At 38.6% G+C, this 23,297-nt stretch overlaps 1 protein-coding gene across 1 annotated transcript in view; it reads left to right on the top strand.

The window, feature by feature from the left end:
* Positions 1 to 23,297, top strand: part of ALPL (alkaline phosphatase, biomineralization associated) — a 693,762-nt gene that overhangs the window by 419,055 nt on the left and 251,410 nt on the right. Inside the window, exons 5-6 of the mRNA XM_044063160.1 lie at positions 4,675 to 4,849; positions 21,517 to 21,692. Of these exons, the coding sequence (XP_043919095.1) occupies positions 4,675 to 4,849; positions 21,517 to 21,692 (351 nt within the window). The remainder of the gene's footprint in view (positions 1 to 4,674; positions 4,850 to 21,516; positions 21,693 to 23,297) is intronic.

Below are 23,297 nucleotides of genomic sequence, written 5' to 3'. Positions count from 1 at the left end.
TACTCTGGTATGCATGCCTGCAACATGTAAGCATGCACTGACATGACTGAGTGGGTATGGTACAGATACTGCACACTAAAGGGTGTTGTGAGGCACAAAATCTGGCAGAGTCTTTTTACTGTGTGCGTACGTGTGTGCTCGCGCGCGCGCGTGTGTGTGTGTGTGTGTGTGTGTGTGTGTATAGATTGTGTGTGTGTGTGTGTGTGTGTGTGTGTGTGTGTGTGTGTGTGTGTGTGTGTGTGTGTGTCTGTGTGTGTGTGTCTGTGTGTGTGTGTGTGTGTGTGTGTGTGTGTGTGTGTGTGTGTGTGTGTGTGTGTGTGTGTGTGTGTGTGTGTGTGTGTGTGTCTGTGTGTCTGTGTGTGTGTGTGTGTGTGTGTGTGTGTGTGTGTGTGTGTGTGTGTGTGCATGTGTGTGTGTGTGTGTGTGTGTGTGTGTGTGTGTGTGTGTGTGTGTGTTTTCGCTTCATTTTGTGCATTTCTTGTCTTTTCCCACAAGCTTCATTTACTGTTTTGGCTGTTTATTCTTTCACTTTCAGTCGGACATTTATTTTTTTTACTTGTCATTTAGTGTTACTAATCATGTAAAATAGTTAAGTTTGATTTTTATTTTTATTACTGTAATGGTATGAGGTAGTGCCATCGGTGCCAGGGAGAGTAGGGCAGTGCATGTATAACATATGCCAGCATAGCTCTCTGGAGTTTTGTAAAGATTTTGATTTGACTGTCACACTGATTTGTACATATGTTTGAATTAAAAAGATATTTGTGAAGTTACTTGTTTTAAAAATGCGTCAACAGTAGGTCCTGCTGGACAGAAAGAATGTATGCATGTATATTAGGTTGTATTGTTGTAACTAATCCAATGTGTATGGTTTACCAGAGAATTCAAAAAAAGCACAAAATAAAATCACCATGACACAGGAACCACACTGACTTCATGGAAAATGCTGGTTACCAAAATTTTATTCTGATACCTCAGCCTTTCACCTTCACGGAATAATTTAAATCCAAAATAAATCTCCATTTATACAACATGTACTTAAGCAATACACCAATGAACATATTTAATTAATTATTTGATGCTGAATAGCTATTTAAAAAAGAGGGAAAATTACACATCATATTTTTAAAGTAAAATACTCATATTTTCATAAATATTTTAAGAAATAGTTTAAGAAAGGCACTGCATCACAATTTTAGATTTCAGAGTTTGTTTCATATGAACACAGGCCAAAAGACTTAATAAATGCTGAACATTATATCTTGTAAAGTGATGTTGCTATATAAATTCATACCTATGGGATATAAACTACGATAATTAATAATCATTCTGCATTGTATCATCTTTAATTCCCTCTTAAAATCCCCCCTACTGGCTGAAGGTCATGCTAAGACACTGAAAAATAAACCTTTTACTAACTCTTCATGCCTAGACACAAAATGAGTAGCCACTGGACTCTCCATATATTTTTTTCTTATATCCCCCATGTGCTCTAAAATATGTGTCTTAACCTTTCTAGTTGTTTGCTCAATGTACCAACTACTATCACAATCACACCCAATAATATAGACTACTCCACAAGAATTACAATTATAAAATTCCCTATCTGTATACAATTTCCCATTAATTCTAGATTTTTTTGACTGTACCACAAACTGAACAATTGCCACACAAATAAGTACCCACTTTGCTACCTGGTGTACGTTTTATAACTTTACCATTAATTATTGCCACCTGCTGTACGTTTTATAACTTTACCATTAATTAACTCTTTTAAAAAAGTTGTTGTATCTACCATAAGAAAAAGTAATGAATCTTGAAAACTAAAAGCCTACAGAAGCATCTTCACAAATGACATGCCACATTTGATTATGTTCTCCAACTTAAAAGAAAAATTAGAAAATCTAGCAACAAAAAACATCTTCTCCATATTTTTCTCAACTACGCCATATTTAGTTGGTAACCAAAATTTTCTGTGAAGCCAGTGTGGTTCCTGTGTCATGGTGATTTTATTTTATGTTTCTTTTGAATTTTTTGGTGTTTCTTCTCTCTGTTTTACCAGAGTACCCTGGAAGGGTGGAAAGTTTGAAATTGTGTTACAGGTTTCAGATGCTGCCACAGATCTTTACAAAGCTCTGTGTGTATTGTACCAGAGTCAGCTGACCAGAGGTGATGTCATCCTTTAACCAGCATCGGATTTATTCAGAACTCTTGCAGCACCACTTTGTTTTTCAGAATCTGATGGGAAAGATTTCTGCCAGGATATGTATCTCATACATCCAGGCAGTCAGAGAGACATCATCTAGCTTTTGCTGTGGTAAGGCACTTGGCACACATCCGTTTGCCTTGCTTTAATAAGTAGTCAGGGAAAAGTAATTCTTTAGTTAGTCAGGGACATTTAGTGAGAATAGTTTAGTATTTTTTTCTGCATCTGTGAGAAACTATCCAACTGTATTATTTTTTATATCTCTGTGGTCGAAACTGTTTATTGTATTCAGTATTCCCCTTTTTTTCTGTTTTATTATTTATTAAATATTTTAATACCTTTCATTGTGGCTGGTCCTTTAGAGAATACTTTTAACATCATGAGAGTACTTTGTTTTAATGACACTGTGGCCAATCCTGAAACCCTTAGTGCTTTGGTCACATTCTACCATTTATATTAGTATTAATTGTATACAGTATAATTAGGTACACTTTGTAAGAGCCTTAGAGTAGCTGACTGGTGATAGCATGATTACCTCAGAGTCTGGGCAGAAAGGAGAACAGCTGGTAAATCTGTGCCAGCTTTTCCCATGTGTATGTGTGTGTGTGAAACTCAAATATCCAAGTGTGTGTGTTAGCTACTGAGAACAAGGACACATAGCTCTAAAGTAGTCAGTGTGGAATTCTGTGTACTCCTGGAGAGAGAGAGTCCAGCCCCAGGTCTGGAGCATGCTCTCTGTGTGTTTCTAAGGGGAAATTTTGCTTGGTTTAGGCACCACATCTGAAATTAAGGTGCAAATCCATCTTTGCTCCTAGTGACCATCCCTCATCAGAGTCAGTGGTGAGGACTGAGTCTCCTTGATTGCTGGCCCAGAGTAAGGACCTTTCACAATTACTATAAGGTGTATTTAACTTCTGTCAGAATCCCAAATCCTGTTTCATTTTCATTTATTTTATATAGTCTTGGTAATTCATTTGTGTTTTGGTGTCTGCTTCTGGTGTTTTGTTTTTATTGATTTACTCTTTTCCTGTTTTTGAAGTACTTCTATGTCTCATAGCTTTTCTCTGCTAAATGTCCTTTCAAGATGGTGCTAATTTGCTACATATTGTAATCTGTAAGAGACTGAGTCTAGGATTCAGAGTGAGATCTGGCTGTGTTTTTTTTTTCCCTCCAGTGAGTGGAACAGATGTGAAGCACAGTTCGCTAACGATTTGGTCAGTTTTTCTTGCCTGTTATTTGTATGCATGTATATGTGTGGAACTACTTTATTTACCTGAAAGTACATTTCAGTGAGTTGAACTTACCAGAGCTGAATCCACCAAAGCTGTATTTCAATGAACGAACCAACTGCAGAATTCCTTTCCCTGTAAAAGGAACCACTGTGGGCACCACAGTGAATTGTGCCCTGTCTTCCATATAGTGTGATCTCGGAGTTGATATATTTAAATGGGGGGATGGAGGCGAAGCCTCCCACAGGGGAGGTGTGGGAGGTGAAGCCCCACTTTGGTGGGCTTACTTCTTCCTCTGTTTCATTTGGTTACAATGGTGGCCAAGTGGTTCCTTCCACAAGGAAAGGAATTCATTAGTCCGTTCATTGAAATGCAGCTTCGGTGGATTCAGCTCAGATAAGTACAAGTCATTGAAATGTACATTCATGTAAAGAAAGTAGATGTGTGTGTGTGTATGTGTGTGTGTGTGTGCGTGTGTGTGTGTGTGTGTGTGTGTGTGTGTGTGTGTGTGTGTGTGTGTGTGTATTTACCACACACACACACACACACACACACACACACACACACACACACACACACACACACACACACACACACGCACACACACGCACACACACACACACACACACACACACACACACACACACACACTGGTAGTGTGATAGCTGTGTTATAAGGCCATTCAGCTGTTCACTGCTTGATTGTGTATAAGTAAAGATGCTGAAATCTTGTCTGACTGAAGCAGTGTGATTTTATTTTCATAGATACCACTGACACACTGTCCTTAGTTGGATATTTTTTAAAATGGGGAACCTGGGAGCTCTGTCTGGTTATGTGAATTGCTCAGTCACACAGTTTGTAAATGTAGGTGCGAGGAATCAAACCCTGAGCCTTTGGTTGTATGAAGCATCTCATTAACACTACAGAACCTTAATCCTCCAGAAAGTGTATGTCTTTTCCCTGTATATTGATGTATGGTAGGGTCTTCTTTTGAAACTCCTTTCACATTCAGTTTGTGCTGCAATGCTTTCCTTGTGAAAATCTAAGAATATATAATAAGTTAAATTTCTCATTCATTTATGTAGCTTTGTGATCTTATTAATACTACTGAGAAGTCTTGTATGCTGACATTTTAAATATTTTTGATCCAAGTCCATTCCCTTTAATTTGATGCAGATGTGCACTGATGACATGTGCTTTTTCCAAGGTATTTCACACATTGCACGTGTTTATTTTCAGACCTACAACACTAATGCACAGGTCCCAGATAGTGCTGGAACTGCAACTGCCTACTTGTGTGGTGTGAAGGCAAATGAAGGTACTGTAGGTGTGAATGCAGCAGCTGTCCGTTCGATGTGCAACACTACAAAAGGCAATGAAGTAACATCTATCTTACGATGGGCCAAAGATGCAGGTATGTATGAGGAAGTAGAAAAATTCTTCATTCATATCTAGAATTCCAGGCAAATGCTTGGCAAACACTGGAGAGATAATGCTTTATATGGGTTGGCATTCTATGAGAGATGCAATCCTGTAAAATTTATATATATATATATATATATATATATATATATATATATATATATATGGTTCATATATTTATTTGCCAAGCTCACAACCTACTGGCCTTCATGAAGGTTGAGTACTTGTAACCACCTGATATTTCTTACTTCCCTTATACACATCAGGGTTATTTTTGAATTAAGTTAATGGTTGACGTCTGTCTGTGAAGGAGAGGTTAAAGCATAGTCTTGGAAGATGTTTTGTAATGTATCTGTCACTTTTCTTTTACTAGTACATATTTTTCATATTACATTCCTCAGTCTAATGTTAGTTCCACTCCCTGGCATGCTCCAGGCATGTACTCTCAAAAAGAACTCAGTGAGACATTGGTCCCAGTTCCAAAAGACTTGCTGTCAGTATAAGTGACCACTTACACTGGTAGCAGGTATTTTGGAATTTGGTCCCCACAGTAAGCCTGTTTATAGATAGGCCTTACATCAAAGTAAGTCACTTACACTGAGAGTATGTCTTTCAGAATCAGAGCAGACTTGCACTGAGATCAACTGTTTTCGAATCTGGACCATTGCCTTGAAGATGTAAAATGAACCTCTAAAAAACAAGATATAATAATTCCTAAAGCCTTTCCCACCTGGTTCACATTTCAAGGTTCTGTGCTTTGTCTAGTAAGGAAACTGTGTACCTTTTCAAATTGTTTCAGATAGCTTGTTCAAAATGTAAAAAGTGTACCACTGTATTTAATAAGTGGCTCAGTGAGGTATAGAATGGCACAATGATCACCTTGGAGTGATTAAATATTCCTTTATAATCAGATTAGCTGAAATATACTTGTTTTGGCTTCAGTAGTTACACACAGGTATTTTGAAAGTTACTGGTTCACCTATGATATGTTTTGGAAGTGCAGGAAGAGACTGAATACAGGGGGGGGTGGACATGGGCAGAAGGACTGCATGTAGATTCCATTCAGAAGACACCCCCTCTGAGAATATACTTGCTTATTTCCGATTTATATTTCTTTCTTTAACATATTTGGTTATGAATTTATGTGTTCATGTTCATAGGTCAGTATTAGGCTAACTGCTCTTGGGGACCATTTAAGCTTAGGCCATTATTCCTTGTAGGAATCAAGCCCTGCACCTTGTGTTTGTAAGGTAAATACCTTAAATATTATGCCAGTTCCCAACCCTAACTTGGTTACAAGGTGAATACATGATATACATGTACAAACTACAGAAAGAATTGTGCATGCAGTTCTGTACAATAATAGATCCAGGTTTATTTATTTATATTAATATATAAATGTGTTGTAAGTTAAAGCAACAAAAGTATCACAAACAGCTAATGGCAGTAACATTAGTATGGTGAATAATTCCAACCATGTAGGTCTAATAAACAATTTTGAGTGTTTTTGTGGTTTGGTCACTTAGTGAAAGTATATTTATTTTATTTATTTTATTTATTTATTTTTTTTTTATTTTACATTTGTTGACCGGGATAGTCCGACTGGATACATGTCCATTTTCAGCGGAGGCCCGGGTAGAAAAGCTCCACAGAGAAATAAACAGAAAACACATAGGTTTACAGGTACATAAATGAAAGGCATAACAAATTAACATTCTTTATGCTTTCCTTGGCATGATTATTGTATCAACAAGACAGTAAAGAATCCAGCTCAAAATTACAAGTACAATACAAATTCAAGAGACAAATTCAAGAGACAATAATGTTACTATGTTCAAAAAGTTCTACACCATTGCAGGGTTCCAAGTGATCATAGAGAAACTGATTACAGTAGAACGAACTAAATAGGGTAGTAGTCAGTTTATTTACGAATTATTTGATGCCAAAAAAGAGGAGTACCCCAGTTAGCTAGTTCAAGTAGGATAGGATATGCTGTAGTTCAATTAGCAACTAGTCTGGATTTGCACATGAGCATAGCCAATGTGCCTTAAAGAATTGTATAAGATGTTTTTTAAATTGAGAGAGGGAGTTAGTGAGTCTTAAGTAGTTAGGGAGGGAGTTCCAAACCTTTCCTATTGTATTGGCGAAGAGAGCATCGCTGCCCATATTATTGGATTTGATGGTTTGGACCAGAGATCTGTTGGAGGAGCGAAGACTACTTAGGTTAGAGTAGGGGGTCAGTAGGTTATTCAGTGAAGGGGTTTTGTCAGGTTCCTTAATGATTTTAAATGCTACAGAGAGTTGGTTTAGTTTGAGAAGATTGGATAGTTCTAAATAGTCAAGTTTCTTTAGATTGTGGCAGTGGTGAGTTCTATAAGGAGCCCCTGTTATAAATCTGGCAATGTGATTGTAAGTCATGGATAGTTTATTAATATCGCATATGTTGAGGAAAGAGAATACAGGTGAGGCATAGAGAAGTGTGGAGAGGAGATGGGTACGGGCGATAGTTAGTTTAGCATTGGGAGTTAGGAAGTTCTTGATTCTATACAAGGATCCGAGTTTCTTATTTACAGCTTTTATAGTCTGGCTGATATGCAAGTCAAATTTAAGTTTGTTGTCAATAGTCACCCCTAGTAGTTTAGTGTTGGTATCGGGTTCAATTATGGTCCCGTTTTTAGACTGAACGGAGAAGGTAGTATTGTTAGCTTGTGTATTGTGTTGCACTAGAGGACGAGCTGAGGTGGGAAAGAATAGTAGTAACTTAGTTTTTTTTGGGTTTAGGATGAGATTCCTCTCAAAGAGCCATTTTTCTACTGTAGCAAAGCAGTGTTGGGTTGCTACTTCTAAAGCAGGGAGAGTGACATCTGAACAGATAAGGGTTGAGTCGTCTGCATATTGGATGCATATGGCTTTGGGGATGACTGAATAGAGTTCGTTAATGAAGACGGAAAAGAGAAGGGGACCTAGTATGGAGCCTTGGGGAACACCTATGGTATTGGGTAGTAGTTAAGAGAGCTTATTTTGCCATTGGACTGCCTGTTGCCTTCCAGAGAGATAAGCAAGGAACCATTTGAGGGCTGAAGTGTCAAAGTGGAAGGTTTCTAGCATGTGGAGAAGTAGTTGGTGATTGACCATATCAAAGGCTTTTGACAAGTCAAGAAAGAGAGCGGAAGATATTTTTCTGTTATTACGATTTGTATTAATTGAGTCAGTAAAAGAAAGGAGTGCGGTGGTAGTACTATGGTGGGGTCTGAAACCATGTTGGGATTTGGTCAATAGGTTATTTAGGGTGAGGTAATGGAGAAATTGTTTATGAGCACATCTTTCCATGATTTTGGCTATTGGAGACAAAATTGCTATGGGTCTGTAGTTGGATGGTTCGGTAGAAGAGCCACCCTTATGGAGTGGTATGACGTAGGATATTTTCCAGATCGAGGGGATAGTGGCCTCTGTAATAGTTCGATTAATCAGGATAGAGATAGGATAGGCTATCGCATCTGCTGCTATTTGTAAGTATTCTGCTGGGAGTTGGTCTGCCGAGAGGGTGGTTGGTTTAAGTTTCTTCAGTAAGATTCTAATGTAAGAGGTGGGGATAGGCTGTAATTTAAAGAGGGGGAATGTATCCTCAGAAATGTTAGCTAGGGGAGAGGAAGGAGGGGGTAGTTGATTGGCTAGTGACTGGATAGTTTCAGTAAAGAATGAGTTAAAAGTATTAGCTATGTCTTCTGGGTTTTTGCCAATAAGTGTCTCAGTTAACTCCTACTGATGCCTCTAGATGTCAGATACTGTTAGTTTGTATTTTCATCAATAATTCCTATATCAACCCAATAGAAGCCTAGTCAAAAATTGACTGCCTACATTATGTACATTGTATCCAAAATGTGAAATATTTTTGTGAAACGTGCTTTAGGTGTCATTTTGGTTTAGATTTAGTTTTGTCTTAACTCATTATATCCGCGTGATGCCTCCAGGTGTATCTGCAGTTAACTCCTACTGATGCCTCTAGATGTCAGATACTGTTTGTTTGTATTTTCATCAATAATTCCTAAACCATGTTACGTACAAGGATTTAAAATATTTCATCTTAAAGCTTACACAATGGCAAACTCAACTGTATTAATATTTGACCTCTGTCTAGTGCAGCTAAATTGATATTAAATGTTTTTCTGATATTAATTTGTGTAGACATAATTTTCACATTATTCTAAATAACTCAGCAAACAAGTAACACAGACAGAACTCCTTAGCCTCATAGCTCTCAGCTAGCCGAATAAAATGCTGCTGAGAGCATGTGTGTAAGTTGAGTGGTTGCTGAGATATTGTAAGTTGCTTACAAAATATTGCAAATGTAATAATTACTGTATTTACTTGGACTCATAAAAATTTGGTTTCATAGTTTGTGCTGAAGAGTTTGCCACTTATACTTCTTTCATAATCCCTATGGTTCCAGAGATATGAACACTTGTATGAAATGTGAGGACATAATTTGATTCTGTCAAAAGGCTTAGGCTCCGCACATTGGACGATACAGTTCAAACTTCCTGAGCTCCATTGGAGCGAATGACGTAACTGGGTAGCTTGAGGAACATGTTCACGTAAATGCATATTGTATTGTGCCTAGTTTAGAGTAGGGCTTTGATGGGCATGTGCAGGTAAACATGTATATCGTGTTGTGCATAGGTTACAGTAGGGCTTTGATGGACATGTACAGTTAAACATGTATATCGTGTTGTGCGTAGGTTACAGTATAGCTTTGATGGACATGTACCAGTAAACATGTATATCGTGTTGTGCCTAGGTTAGAGTAGGGCTTTGATGAACATGTGCAGGTAAACATATATATTGTGTTGTGCCTAGGTTAGAGTAGGGCTTTGATGGGCATGTGTAGGTAAACATGTATATCGTGTTGTGCATAGGTTAGAGTAGGGCTTTGATGTACATGTACAGGTAAACATGTATATCGTGTTGTGCATAGGTTAGAGTAGGGCTTTGATGGGCATGTGTAGGTAAACATGTATATCGTGTTGTACATAGGTTAGAGTAGGGCTTTGATGGACATGTGCAGGTAAACATGTATATTGTGTTGTGCCCAGGTTAGGGTAGAGCTTTGATGGACATCGGCAGGTAAACATATATATTGTGTTGTGCCTAGGTTAGAGTAGGGCTTTGATGGGCATGTGTAGGTAAACATGTATATCCTGTTGTGGATAGGTTAGAGTAGGGCTTTGATGGGCATGTGTAGGTAAACATGTATATCGTGTTGTGCCTAGGTTACAGTAGAGCTTTGATTGACATGTGCAGGTAAATGTGTATATCATGTTTCGCCTAGGTTACAGTAGGGCTTTGATGGGCATGAGCAGGTAAACATGTATATCGTGTTGTGCATAGGTTAGAGTAGGCCTTCGATGGGCATGTGTAGGTAAACATGTATATCGTGTTGTGCATAGGTTAGAGTAGGGCTTTGATGGGCATGTGAAGGTAAACATGTATATCATGTTGTGCGTAGGTTACAGTATAGCTTTGATGGACATGTACCGGTAAACATGTATATCGTGTTGTGCCTAGGTTAGAGTAGGGCTTTGATGAACATGGGCAGGTAAACATATATATCGTGTTGTGCCTAGGTTAGAGTAGGCCTTCGATGGGCATGTGTAGGTAAACATGTATATCGTGTTGTGCATAGGTTAGAGTAGGGCTTTGATGTACATGTACAGGTAAACATGTATATCGTGTTGTGCATAGGTTAGAGTAGGACTTTGATGAACATGGGCAGGTAAACATATATATCGTGTTGTGCCTAAGTTAGAGTAGGGCTTTGATGGGCATGTGTAGGTAAACATGTATATCGTGTTGCGTATAGGTTAGAGTAGGGCTTTGATGGGCATGTGTAGTTAAACATGTATATCGTGTTGTGCATAGGTTACAGTATAGCTATGATGCACATGTGCAAGTAAACATGTATATCGTGTTGTGCCTAGGTTACAGTATGGCTTTGATGGGCATGTGCACATAAGCATGTATATCGTGTTGTGCCTAGGTTAGAGTAGGGCTTTGATGGGCATGTGCAGGTAAACATGTATATCGTGTTGTGCCTAGGTGACAGTAGAGCTTTGATTGACATGTGCAGGTAAATATGTATATTGTGTTTCGCCTATGTTAGTGTAGAGCTTTGATGGGCATGCGTAGGTAAACATGTATATCGTGTTGTGCCTAGGTTACAGTATAGCTTTGACAGACATGTGCAGTTAAACATGTATATCGTGTTGTTCCTAGGTTAGAGTAGAGCTTTGATGGGCATGTGTAGGTAAACATGCATATCGTGTTGTGCCTAGGTTACAGTAGGGCTTTGATTGACATGTGCAGGTAAACATATATATTGTGTTGTGCCTAGGTTAGAGTAGGGCTTTGATGGGCATGTGTAGGTAAACATGTATATCGTGTTGTGCATAGGTTAGAGTAGGGCTTTGATCGGCATGTGTAGTTAAACATGTATATCGTGTTGTGCATAGATTACAGTATAGCTATGATGCACATGTGCAAGTAAACATGTATATCGTGTTGTGCCTAGGTTACAGTATGGCTTTGATGGGCATGTGTAGGTAAGCATGTATATCGTGTTGTGCCTAGGTTAGAGTAGGGCTTTGATGGGCATGTGCAGGTAAACATGTATATCGTGTTGTGCCTAGGTTACAGTAGAGCTTTGATTGACATGTGCAGGTAAATATGTATATCGTGTTTCGCCTATGTTAGAGTAGAGCTTTGATGGGCATGCGTAGGTAAACATGTATATCGTGTTGTGCCTAGGTTAGAGTAGGGCTTTGATAGGCATGTGTAGGTAAACATGTATATCGTGTTGTGCATAGGTTAGAGTAGGGCTTTGATGGGCATGTGTAGGTAAACATGTATATCATGTTGTGTATAGGTTAGAGTAGGGCTTTGATGGGTATGGGCAGGTAAACATGTATATCGTGTTGTGCGTAGGTTACAGTATAGCTTTGACGGACATGTGCAGTTAAACATGTATATCGTGTTGTTCCTAGGTTAGAGTAGAGCTTTGATGGGCATGGGCGGGTAAACATGCATATCGTGTTGTGCCTAGGTTACAGTAGGGCTTTGATTGACATGTGCAGGTAAACATATATATTGTGTTGTGCCTAGGTTAGAGTAGGGCTTTGATGGGCATGTGCAGGTAAACATGTATATCGTGTTGTGCCTAGGTTACAGTAGAGCTTTGATTGACATGTGCAGGTAAATGTGTATATCATGTTTCGCCTAGGTTACAGTAGGGCTTTGATGGGCATGAGCAGGTAAACATGTATATCGTGTTGTGCCTAGGTTAGAGTACGGCTTTGATGGGCATGTGTAGGTAAACATGTATATCGTGTTGTGCCTAGGTTAGAGTACGGCTTTGATGGGCATGTGTAGGTAAACATGTATATCGTGTTGTGCGTAGGTTACAGTATAGCTTTGACGGACATGTACCGGTAAACATGTATATCGTGTTGTGCCTAGGTTAGAGTAGGCCTTCGATGGGCATGTGTAGGTAAACATGTATATCGTGTTCTGCATAGGTTAGAGTAGGGCTTTGATGGGCATAAGCAGGTAAACATGTATATCGTGTTGTGCATAGGTTAGAGTAGGGCTTTGATGGGCATGTGTAGGTAAACATGTATATCGTGTTGTGCATAGGTTAGAGTAGGGCTTTGATGGGCATGTGTAGGTAAACATGTATATCATGTTGTGCATAGTTTAGAGTACGGCTTTGATGGGCATGTGTAGGTAAACATGTATATCGTGTTGTGCGTAGGTTACAGTATAGCTTTGACGGACATGTACCGGTAAACATGTATATCGTGTTGTGCCTGGGTTAGAGTAGGGCTTTGATGAACATGGGCAGGTAAACATGTATATCGTGTTGTGCCTAGGTTAGAGTAGGGCTTTGATGGGCATGTGTAGGTAAACATGTATATCGTGTTGGTCATAGTTTAGAGTAGGGCTTTGATGGGCATGTGTAGGTAAACATGTATATCGTGTTGTGCATAGGTTAGAGTAGGGCTTTGATGGGTATGGGCAGGTAAACATGTATATCGTGTTGTGCGTAGGTTACAGTATAGCTTCGATGGACATGTGCAGTTAAACATGTATATCGTGTTGTTCCTAGGTTAGAGTAGAGCTTTGATGGGCATGGGCGGGTAAACATGCATATCATGTTGTGCCTAGGTTACAGTAGGGCTTTGATTGACATGTGCAGGTAAACATATATATTGTGTTGTGCCTAGGTTAGAGTAGAGCTTTGATGGGCATGTGTAGGTAAACATGTATATCGTGTTGTGCCTAGGTTACAGTATGGCTTTGATGGGCATGTGTAGGTAAGCATGTATATCGCGTTGTGCATAGGTTAGAGTAGGGCTTTGATGGGCATGTGTAGGTAAGCATGTATATCGTGTTGTGCCTAGGTTAGAGTAGGGCTTTGATGGACATGTGTAGTTAAACATGTATATCGTGTTGTGCGTAGGTTACAGTATAGCTTTGATGGACATGTACAGGTAAATATGTATATCGTGTTTCACCTATGTTAGAGTAGAGCTTTGATGGGCATGCGTAGGTAAACATGTATATCGTGTTGTGCCTAGGTTAGAGTAGGGCTTTGATGGGCATGTGTAGGTAAACATGTATATCATGTTGTGCATAGGTTAGAGTAGGGCTTTGATGGGCATGTGTAGGTAAACATGTATATCGTGTTGCGTATAGGTTAGAGTAGGGCTTTGATGGGTATGGGCAGGTAAACATGTATATCGTGTTGTGCGTAGGTTACAGTATAGCTTTGACGGACATGTGCAGTTAAACATGTATATCGTGTTGTTCCTAGGTTAGAGTAGAGCTTTGATGGGCATGGGCGGGTAAACATGCATATCGTGTTGTGCCTAGGTTACAGTAGGGCTTTGATTGACATGTGCAGGTAAACATATATATTGTGTTGTGCCTAGGTTAGAGTAGGGCTTTGATGGGCATGTGTAGGTAAACATGTATATCGTGTTGTGCATAGGTTAGAGTAGGGCTTTGATCGGCATGTGTAGGTAAACATGTATATCGTGTTGTGCGTAGGTTACAGTATAGCTATGATGCACATGTGCAAGTAAACATGTATATCGTGTTGTGCCTAGGTTACAGTATGGCTTTGATGGGCATGTGTAGGTAAGCATGTATATCGTGTTGTTCCTAGGTTAGAGTAGAGCTTTGATTGACATGTGCAGGTAAATGTGTATATCATGTTTCGCCTAGGTTAGAGTAGAGCTTTGATGGGCATGCATAGGTAAACATGTATATCGTGTTGTGCCTAGGTTACAGTAGGGCTTTGATGGGCATGTGTAGGTAAACATGTATATCGTGTTGTGCATAGGTTAGAGTAGGGCTTTGATGGGCATGAGCAGGTAAACATATATATCTTGTTGTGCATAGGTTAGAGTAGGGCTTTGATGGGCATGAGCAGGTAAACATATATATCTTGTTGTGCCTAGGTTAGAGTACGGCTTTGATGGGCATGTGAAGGTAAACATGTATATCGTGTTGTGCATAGGTTACAGTATAGCTTTGATGGACATGTACCGGTAAACATGTATATCGTGTTGTGCCTAGGTTAGAGTAGGGCTTTGATGAACATGGGCAGGTAAACATATATATCGTGTTGTGCCTAGGTTAGAGTAGGCCTTCGATGGGCATGTGTAGGTAAACATGTATATCGTGTTGTGCATAGGTTAGAGTAGGGCTTTGATCGGCATGTGTAGGTAAACATGTATATCGTGTTGTGCGTAGGTTACAGTATAGCTATGATGCACATGTGCAAGTAAACATCTATATCGTGTTGTGCCTAGGTTACAGTATGGCTTTGATGGGCATGTGTAGGTAAGCATGTATATCGTGTTGTGCCTAGGTTAGAGTAGGGCTTTGATTGACATGTGCAGGTAAACATGTATATCGTGTTGTGCCTAGGTTAGAGTAGGGCTTTGATGGACATGTGCAGGTAAACATGTATATCATGTTCTGCCTAGGTTAGAGTAGGGCTTTGATGGGCATGTGTAGGTAAACATGTATATCGTGTTGTGCCTAGGTTAGAGTAGGGCTTTGATGGGCATGTGCACATAAGCATGTATATCGTGTTGTGCATAGGTTAGAGTAGGGCTTTGATGGACATGCGCAGGTAAACATGTATATCGTGTTGTGCCTAGGTTAGAGTAGGGCTTTGATGGGCATGTGCAGGTAAACATGTATATCGTGTTGTGCATAGGGTGGAGTATGTTTTACCATTGGTTAAATGCCCTACATAGCTAACAAAAATTACGCATTCTTCAAATCACCAAAAACAAAATCCAAATCTTTATCAACCCCTCTACCTTATGAACATAATTGTCATACAATTCAAATAAACAAATGGCTACCTATTACAGCCAGAGCTAAATTTTTGTTAAAGGAGAACCACACCCAAAACAGAAAACATGCGCTTTTCAGCAAATCCTGATCGTCTCTGCATTACAAATGTCTCTGTATCTGTGTAAGTTGTTACTGTTTTCTAATTTGTTGCACCCCAAAATGACCTGAAAGGAGACTGCCATGGCTCACATGATTTTATTTTACAGTCAATGCCTTCGCCTTCTCGATGTTATTTTAGAGTAACAGAAGGAAATCCACATGGTGAGGGGATCATTCACTGTGGTTTTCTCTCTCAGTTTACGACTACTGCGACTGTCTGTTTTTCACTGTCAGCATCGATCTGCATTTTTCATTATGTTTGCTTCATTTCGTTTTCATTTGCGGCCGTCTCTGCAACTGAATTTTAAAACATGTTTGAATGACAGGCTTGAAAATGTAACTGAGGTAATTCTTTTCAAAGTAACAACTGTAGTTCAGTATTTAAATGTAAGAAATCTGACCTATGATTGTGTTGTTTTCAGTTTTAAATATTGTAGCTGAACTGAAGTCTTGGATGTTTCTTCTTTCACTGACTTGTCTCAACAAAACACTGTATGCAATGTAACAAAATATCAAAAGAAACAGGCACTTTTATAGAAAATACAGTGTAGAAAAATGCAAAATCAAATATTAACAAAAGTTAGATGAATATATTTCTGTCACTGAGAATTTGATTAAAAAAAGACATTCGCATCTGAAAACTAGGCATGAAAGCCCAGCCTTTGTTCAGACTTCAGGTTACACTGTTTATCTGAGGTGTGATGCTGGCAATCTGTAACTGATAATGCACATTTAAATATCATTGTTTAACAGACATTGTTTTAATGGCTCTGTAGTTGGGATAAGTGACCTAACTTAATTAACTTAATTACTTAATTAACTTAATTACTCTGCCACTCTTAATTTCTCCAAGTCTTTTGGGTTTCTAATACCATGCCAGGAATGGGCCCCATCCCTAAGTCAGAGTACGATTAAAGTTCATGAAATTAGTATTATTTCACTCTATGATGTTAGCCAAAAGTGCTCTATGCAGCACCTGCAATGTGCCCAGTAATGACCCCTTCTGCAATTTGTGTGGAATTACATGTATTGGTAACATATCTACATATAGTTCATAGGTTCATAGTTTCTCAAACCCTGCATCTTGTGTTTTAATATGATTGTAGATTCCTTTTTATAAGACCCATTGCTCCTACTACTACTATTGGAACTGTCTGGGTATATTTCTTCCACATTGCTCTCATTTCTGCCATAGTCATTTTTATGACTTTGTGTCTCTCTGTATGCAGGACACTGTAGTCACTGGGTGTGGTGAGATCAATGCTACTTTTGTCCTCTTTTCTTGAGCTAGTATATCTGGTTTTCTAGCATCTATCTTTTGACCTGTTGGTAATGGATGATCCCATGTGATATAAACTTCATCATTTTCTATGATGCTTTGTGGCTCATGTTTCCAGTGTGTTTCAGCCACTTCAATACCATAATGTTTACACAATCCCCAGTACAACAGTCTTGCCACATTATTATGCCTTTCAGTATACAGTCCTTCTGCCATTAGTATGTCGCAACCTGCAACAAGGAGTGCAACTATTTCCAATTCGGTTTTACAAAACCTACAATTGTCTGTTTCTCCCGCATATTCAATGGACTTTGTAAACCAGCATGTACTTAGTGCACTATCTTGGGCTGCCAATAGTAACCTTTCATCTCTTGGTTTGAATTTGCCTCTACTTAACCATTCCTGCATTCATTCCTGATCACCATGAGGATCTTCCAGAAGTTTTCTATACTTGCAGCTATATCTATGCTTTTTCCACATCTCTTGCTTTCTCTTCTGGTCCTTCACCTTTTGTCAAATTCAGTTGCTGCCTGATTTTTTTATCCACTTCTGGTTTGATTTCCATTTCTGCTTCTGCTAAATTAAGCAGAGAAGTCATCTTAGATTTATTCTCCTCCTGTTTCAAAACTTTCACTACGTTTGGCTCTTGTGAGGTCAGCAGATATGTGTGGAGTCCCATGATTGCATATCTATATATGTAATAATTTTCAAGAAGGCCCATCCCTCCTTCGGAATGGGGAATATATAATCTTGGTATGCACTGATTTTTATAAATCATTTGGTGAGCATGAAGCATCCTTCTTGTTTTCCTATCTAATCTATCCAACATGTTTTAGGGCCAGTCAGTGACTCCACAACTGTAAGTTAGGACAGGAAGAGCAAATTGTTTTATAGACTGAATGTTGTTCTCAGATGTCAGTGCTGTTTTCATGATTAATTTAAGCCTTCTGAAACATTCCTTACTAGGTTTTATTTGCATTTGTTCATGTTTTATGGTTGATCCTTCATCAATTCCCAAATATTTATACACTCCCTCTTGCTCAAGTTCTTTTATATTACATTCTTGTCCCAAACTGATGTTTTCCTGACATTGCAGTTTTCCTGCTTTTGCACATTTATCAAGACCAAATGACATTCTTATATCATCTGAAAATGTTTTTACAACTTGCAGTTGTGCTTTCAGTTCCTCATCCGATGAGCTATACAGTTTTAAATCATCAACAAAGAGAAGATGAGAAGTCTTTATAATGAGTTAAGGGCAAGGCAGAATAGCAGCGGTGACGGTCACCCTGGAATATCCCTTATGGAATTTTTATCCCTGGAATAATAATCTGTCTTTTATCATGGCTTAATTGCAAAGTGCTCTGCTACTGTTTTATGGTCACTGTAATGTAGTCGATCAGTGTAGGGTGTATCTTATACATTTTTAAGCACTGTTTTATCCATGAATGTGGGATATTATCAAATGCTTTTTTGTAGTCAATCAATGCCATACTTAGATTCTTTGCCTTTTTATAGTTCTCCACTATGACTTTATTTAACAACAAATGATACTTTGTTCCATATGCCACTCTTAGTAGCCTTTGTGATGTAACAGATGATGAGACAAATGCAGGAAAGAATGGTAAACATAATTATTAAATTATGCCTTTCTGTATGTGAAGTGTTTAGTGTTGGCTTCCAGGAAAGGAAATTCACTATTGAAGAGAAACTTTGACTTTTGGATAGAGTCTTTAAAGTCTCCCAAGTTTTAAACTTTTTATTAGCATCACAGTCCAGATCTTATTAAAAAATAAAAATAAAAAAAACTCGCATTTAAATCTTCCACACATCAAGTGATGACCCAGAAACCCATCTAATTAGACCTCCATTCATCCTTACTGCTACTAAAAAGTATATTCTAAAACTGATCCTGCATCTGAAATATTGTGCCTCAGAAAATAAGAAAAAGGGACAGTGCTATCATCTTGAACAAAAAAGTTAAAATCAACTTTTCCTTAGAATAAATACAAGTGTTTAAGACTAAAATTAGCATGCATAGCTATGTACAAAGCTGTTCAAATATGTCCCGCCACTCCTGTTACTGACTTATTTTAATTATACCCTTATAGAAACTATATAGTTCCAAGGCCATTACAGGACTCTCCTATCTCAGCACCCCTCTCTGCCCTGTGTTATCCTGAATGCTGGGCCTCATTACCCAGTGGGTAATACTCATGCATGTGCCAGTAAATATTGGTGCAAATGATTAAGGCAGTGGGCTGTAGTTCCTGTGGTACAGGGTTCAGCTCCCACTGTGTGACCTTCAGCAAGTCATTTAATCAGACGGAGCTTGTTACAGTGCAATGCTAATCTGGATGCCATATCCTTGCTTACAAGTTATGCAACATGGAATGAAATACTTACTACTGTACACACATGATGGTTAAATACATCAATGACCACATAATTAATTTTTTAGATGTTAACTTATACAAATAGAGGCAGCATTAGGATTGAGGACATATAGCTAGCAAAATTTATTAAAAACAAGGGCTATAAATATGTTTTAAGAGCAATTGTTACTATATTAAAAGGAATATCCTGAATAGACAGCTCTTGAGAAGAGTAAGAAACTCTATGGATATATAATTAGCAGCAGTAGAACTGATTAATGAAGACTGTCAGTTAAGCAGAAGGCATTATCCAGATGATTTGTCAAACAGTGAAGACAGGAAGGTGAAGGTTGCCCTGAGGGAAGGTGCAATCAGACCTCATTTAGTTGAGAAACCAAGTTATAACGGGAGGTTTGAGAATCAGGTAAGGAAGACTGAAAGTGAAACAGGTGTTAGTGTGTCTTGTCGTGTGTCGGATAGTAAAGGCACGGAGAAAACACTTAATAATTAACTGGACATTTTACAGTCAACTAGTGAGGTTAGAAAGTTAGTTTCTCCAAAACTACTTATCTTCATGTAGAAGGACAAGCAAGACAGAAAAAAAATGGATACATACAAATGTAATAGCTGTACAATATGTGAGATGCAGAGAGTGCAGGCGTTTGTAGTAATCCTACTACAGGTAAACACAATTATTTTAATGATTTTGCAACATAATAGGAAGAGGGGCTGATATACTTAGCTATAAGTGCAAGTGGTTATCTTTTATGTATGAAACAACATTGTTTTAAATAATACATTTCAAAAACAGAGAAGAAAACTGAGACAAATGTACTTTAGAAACATAGTAAACATGTCAGGTAGTTTAAACTCTAGGGTTTGTGGGTTCATAGACAAGTACTAGGCTAGCTGCCCTTGTGGGCCATTTTAAGCTTAGCCGGTTTCCCTTTTTGTGCTCAATTTAACCTGCCCCAACCTGCCCCATTTGGTTATAAATGGCCTTAATTATCCCATGAGCAATAATTATATATTACTCCTAATGAGAATGACTGGGATCATATCATAGATAATTTGAGGGGACCCATGCATGGGATAAAGCATTTAGGAACTGCCTCTCTCCATTAGTAGTACAGGGGGCAGTTCTGGGGTAAATCTTCTGTTTCAGTCCATAGAGCCAAGTTTCACTTATATATGGACAGGAATAAACTGTGTTTTGTGCGGATGTGGGGTCTGTTCCAGAGCAGTGGTATCCTCTGTGAGGTATACTTATCCGTCCAAACCGTTCCTTTGATGTTGCAGAAGAGGTTTAGATCCATAGACCAAGTATTTCTGATACTGTTTTACTTGCTGATGTGCACTAAATGTATCCATATTGGGTCAGAGGTTACCTTGTATGCCAGATACTGGTGTCCTTTTAGCAGTCTGTAGGATACAGACTATAGTGGCTTTAAGTCAGCCCATGTAGGACATGTTGTTTAAGCCTTATATTCTTTTAGTAAGGTATCTCTATGGGCAATCCACGTATAGAACATATATTTATATACTAAAATGGATCCCTATCATATGATAGAAACCTCATTTGACTGAAACTCATTTAACTGAGACCATAAGACTGAAATTTCAAAAAATTTCAAAAGACTGAAAATTCACTTGACTGAAACCTATAATACTCAATTTCATCATACTAAATTTTAAACTGGACCATATAAAAACCAGGCTAGGTGGGGGGTTTGCCCCCACACCACTCTAACTATATATACTAACTCCAGGATCGCACTACAGTGGGGAAAAGGTCATAGAAGTGGCAGCATGTAGACTACTGTAAGATACATGAAAGGTATATGCCCTTTTCCCACTGTAGTGCAATCCTGGAGTTAGTATATATAGTTAGGGGTGTGTGGGGGGCACAGCCTACAGTGGAGAAAAGGGCAGATTCCCGATAACGGCCAAGCAATGTGTTTTTATATATATATATATATATATATATATATAGATATATATATATATATATATATATATATATATATATATATATATATATATATATATATACATTAATTCATACAGTGCTCTTTCTTGGAGAAGAGGAGTTTTTTTTTCTGAAGCAGACCAATTTTGAAATTAGTATGCCTGCAGTTGCACTAAGGATTATACATGTAGACTTCAAACATGCAACAGGAACACATGAATTGAGTACATACAAAGCTCAGGTACTTTAGGCGTTTATGTAACAGACTTTGACTTTTTAAAGACCAATTCAGTGAGTTTTCTCTTGTTTCACATATTTGAAGAGAATGCTTATGAATTGGAATTATTGTGATTGAAGCACTCAGTGTAAATAATGTTCCTTAGCTGGACGCAGATGTACTAGAAATTGGTAGAATTTTAACTTTTGTACCAACATGCTTGGGACAGTTTTTTACTGTGTGAGGATGTCGTCATTGGGTCTAATTCTATTACTATATCTCTATTTGGCAGGCAAATCTGTAGGCATAGTAACCACTACAAGGGTTAATCATGCCACCCCCAGTGCTGCATATGCTCATTCCGTGGACAGAGATTGGTTTTCTGACAACGAGATGACCTCTGAAGCAAGAGGGCAAGGATGCAAAGATATCGCCCTGCAACTGATAGAAAATATTCCAGACATTGAGGTAATAATGCCCTTTAAAAATTACTTTCTGGTCTCAAATAAACTGAACAATCCTGTAACAGAAAAAAGTATGGCTTTAATGTTGCTGCATATTTTTTTTATCTGGGGTATAAATGTATGTGGTTTTATTCTTTGCATTATTCCTTCAATACGAAAGGTTGAGGAACCGGAATAAATTTCTGAGACCTAATCATCCTTGGTGTCAGTGTGGTTCCTATCGTGGAGGTCTTTTTCTTGGTGTTTTTGGAGTGCATATTTTTTTCCCTGCAGTGGTTTCAATATTGAATGTTTACAGTAAACATTAAGTAGTGGTGCAAGTACGCTGAAACCCCAAACTCCAAGATGCCAAATTCTCAGCAACATTCTGGGATCAAGAGCAGAAACCACACAGTCATTTGCCATAGAAAGACTACTGTGGCAGTTTGTGGTTCTTTAAACACTTAACGTGACACTAATCTTCCATATCATCACCTTTGCACATCCACCTTGATTCATATCTGTGGCAAAGCATGTATTGGTGAAGTTGGGAGTAGGTGGAGAAAATATAGCAACATGGTAAAGACTGCTGGATACACCACTGACTGTACAGACAGGTCAAATATTAGGGGACTAAAAGCAGGTATAGCCCCAGCTCCATACTTAATTGTGATAGACTTTTGCAAGGTGGTGTTGGAGGAACTGGTGCCAAAATTGCTCACACTGTGGTGAAACTGTGCAAAGAGGAACGGCCCCAACAATCCAGAATAGCTGTTATACTTATCTTTATTAAAGAAGTGAAGGACCTGTTGAGTCCCCATTACTATGAACCTGTTTACCTGATGCCCATAGATACCAAACTACTGGCCAATATTGTATCAACCAGAATGGAAACCTCTTTCTCCAAACTGGTGGGAGATTGACAGCAGGGTTTCATTCCAGGGCTACAGGAATGCACAAGATGTTAAGGCTCCTCTGTAATGCCCAGCAGTTTGAGCTAACAGACAGTGTAAGTCACAGGATTTCAGAGATCCCCCCCCCTTCACAGGGTGAAGGATCCCTTCAAATATTTGCATAAGAACACTATTGCATACCCAGCTTTAAGTTAACAAATGTAATAAATAAAACATAAATAAATAAAACAGGTTTATTGGTAGTTACTTGGCATGCAGTCCAGGAGACTGTCATGGAACCTATTCCAAATTCCCATTTGCTGCAAAGCACCGTCCAAGTGACTTGCCCAAGATCACACTGTAGTGCAATGAAGGCAGTAGGAATCAAACCCTGTGCTACAGAAAGCAGCTCATTAACAGATCGTAGCCTTAATCCTCTACACTAATTACCATAACTTGGCAGTGGCGTTTGACTACGGTTAAACTATTCCCAGTGCCAGAAAGTCTGCTCTTTAGATTTTCCCTTAGAACTAGCCAGTTTTCTAGTTTTAACCCTCAAAACTGTTTCTTTGTGCTCAGCACTGTCCAAATCTCATTGCAAGCACTAAATAATCTACAAGTTACTGCAGCACTCAACTCTCCTCACTTACCAAGAGGAAATCAGTTCTTAGTACTTAAATTAATAAGCACTAACCAGGCATGTCTAAGGGTCAGCTCCTGGTGTTTGCTCCTGTCCA

Source organism: Protopterus annectens, chromosome 2.part1 (genome assembly GCF_019279795.1).
Source record: "Protopterus annectens isolate FY-2018-M chromosome 2.part1, PAN1.0, whole genome shotgun sequence".
In the NCBI taxonomy this organism is placed as follows: domain Eukaryota; kingdom Metazoa; phylum Chordata; order Ceratodontiformes; family Protopteridae; genus Protopterus; species Protopterus annectens.
Note: the sequence above shows the minus strand (reverse complement) of the source record. Positions and strands in the feature narration are given on the sequence as shown.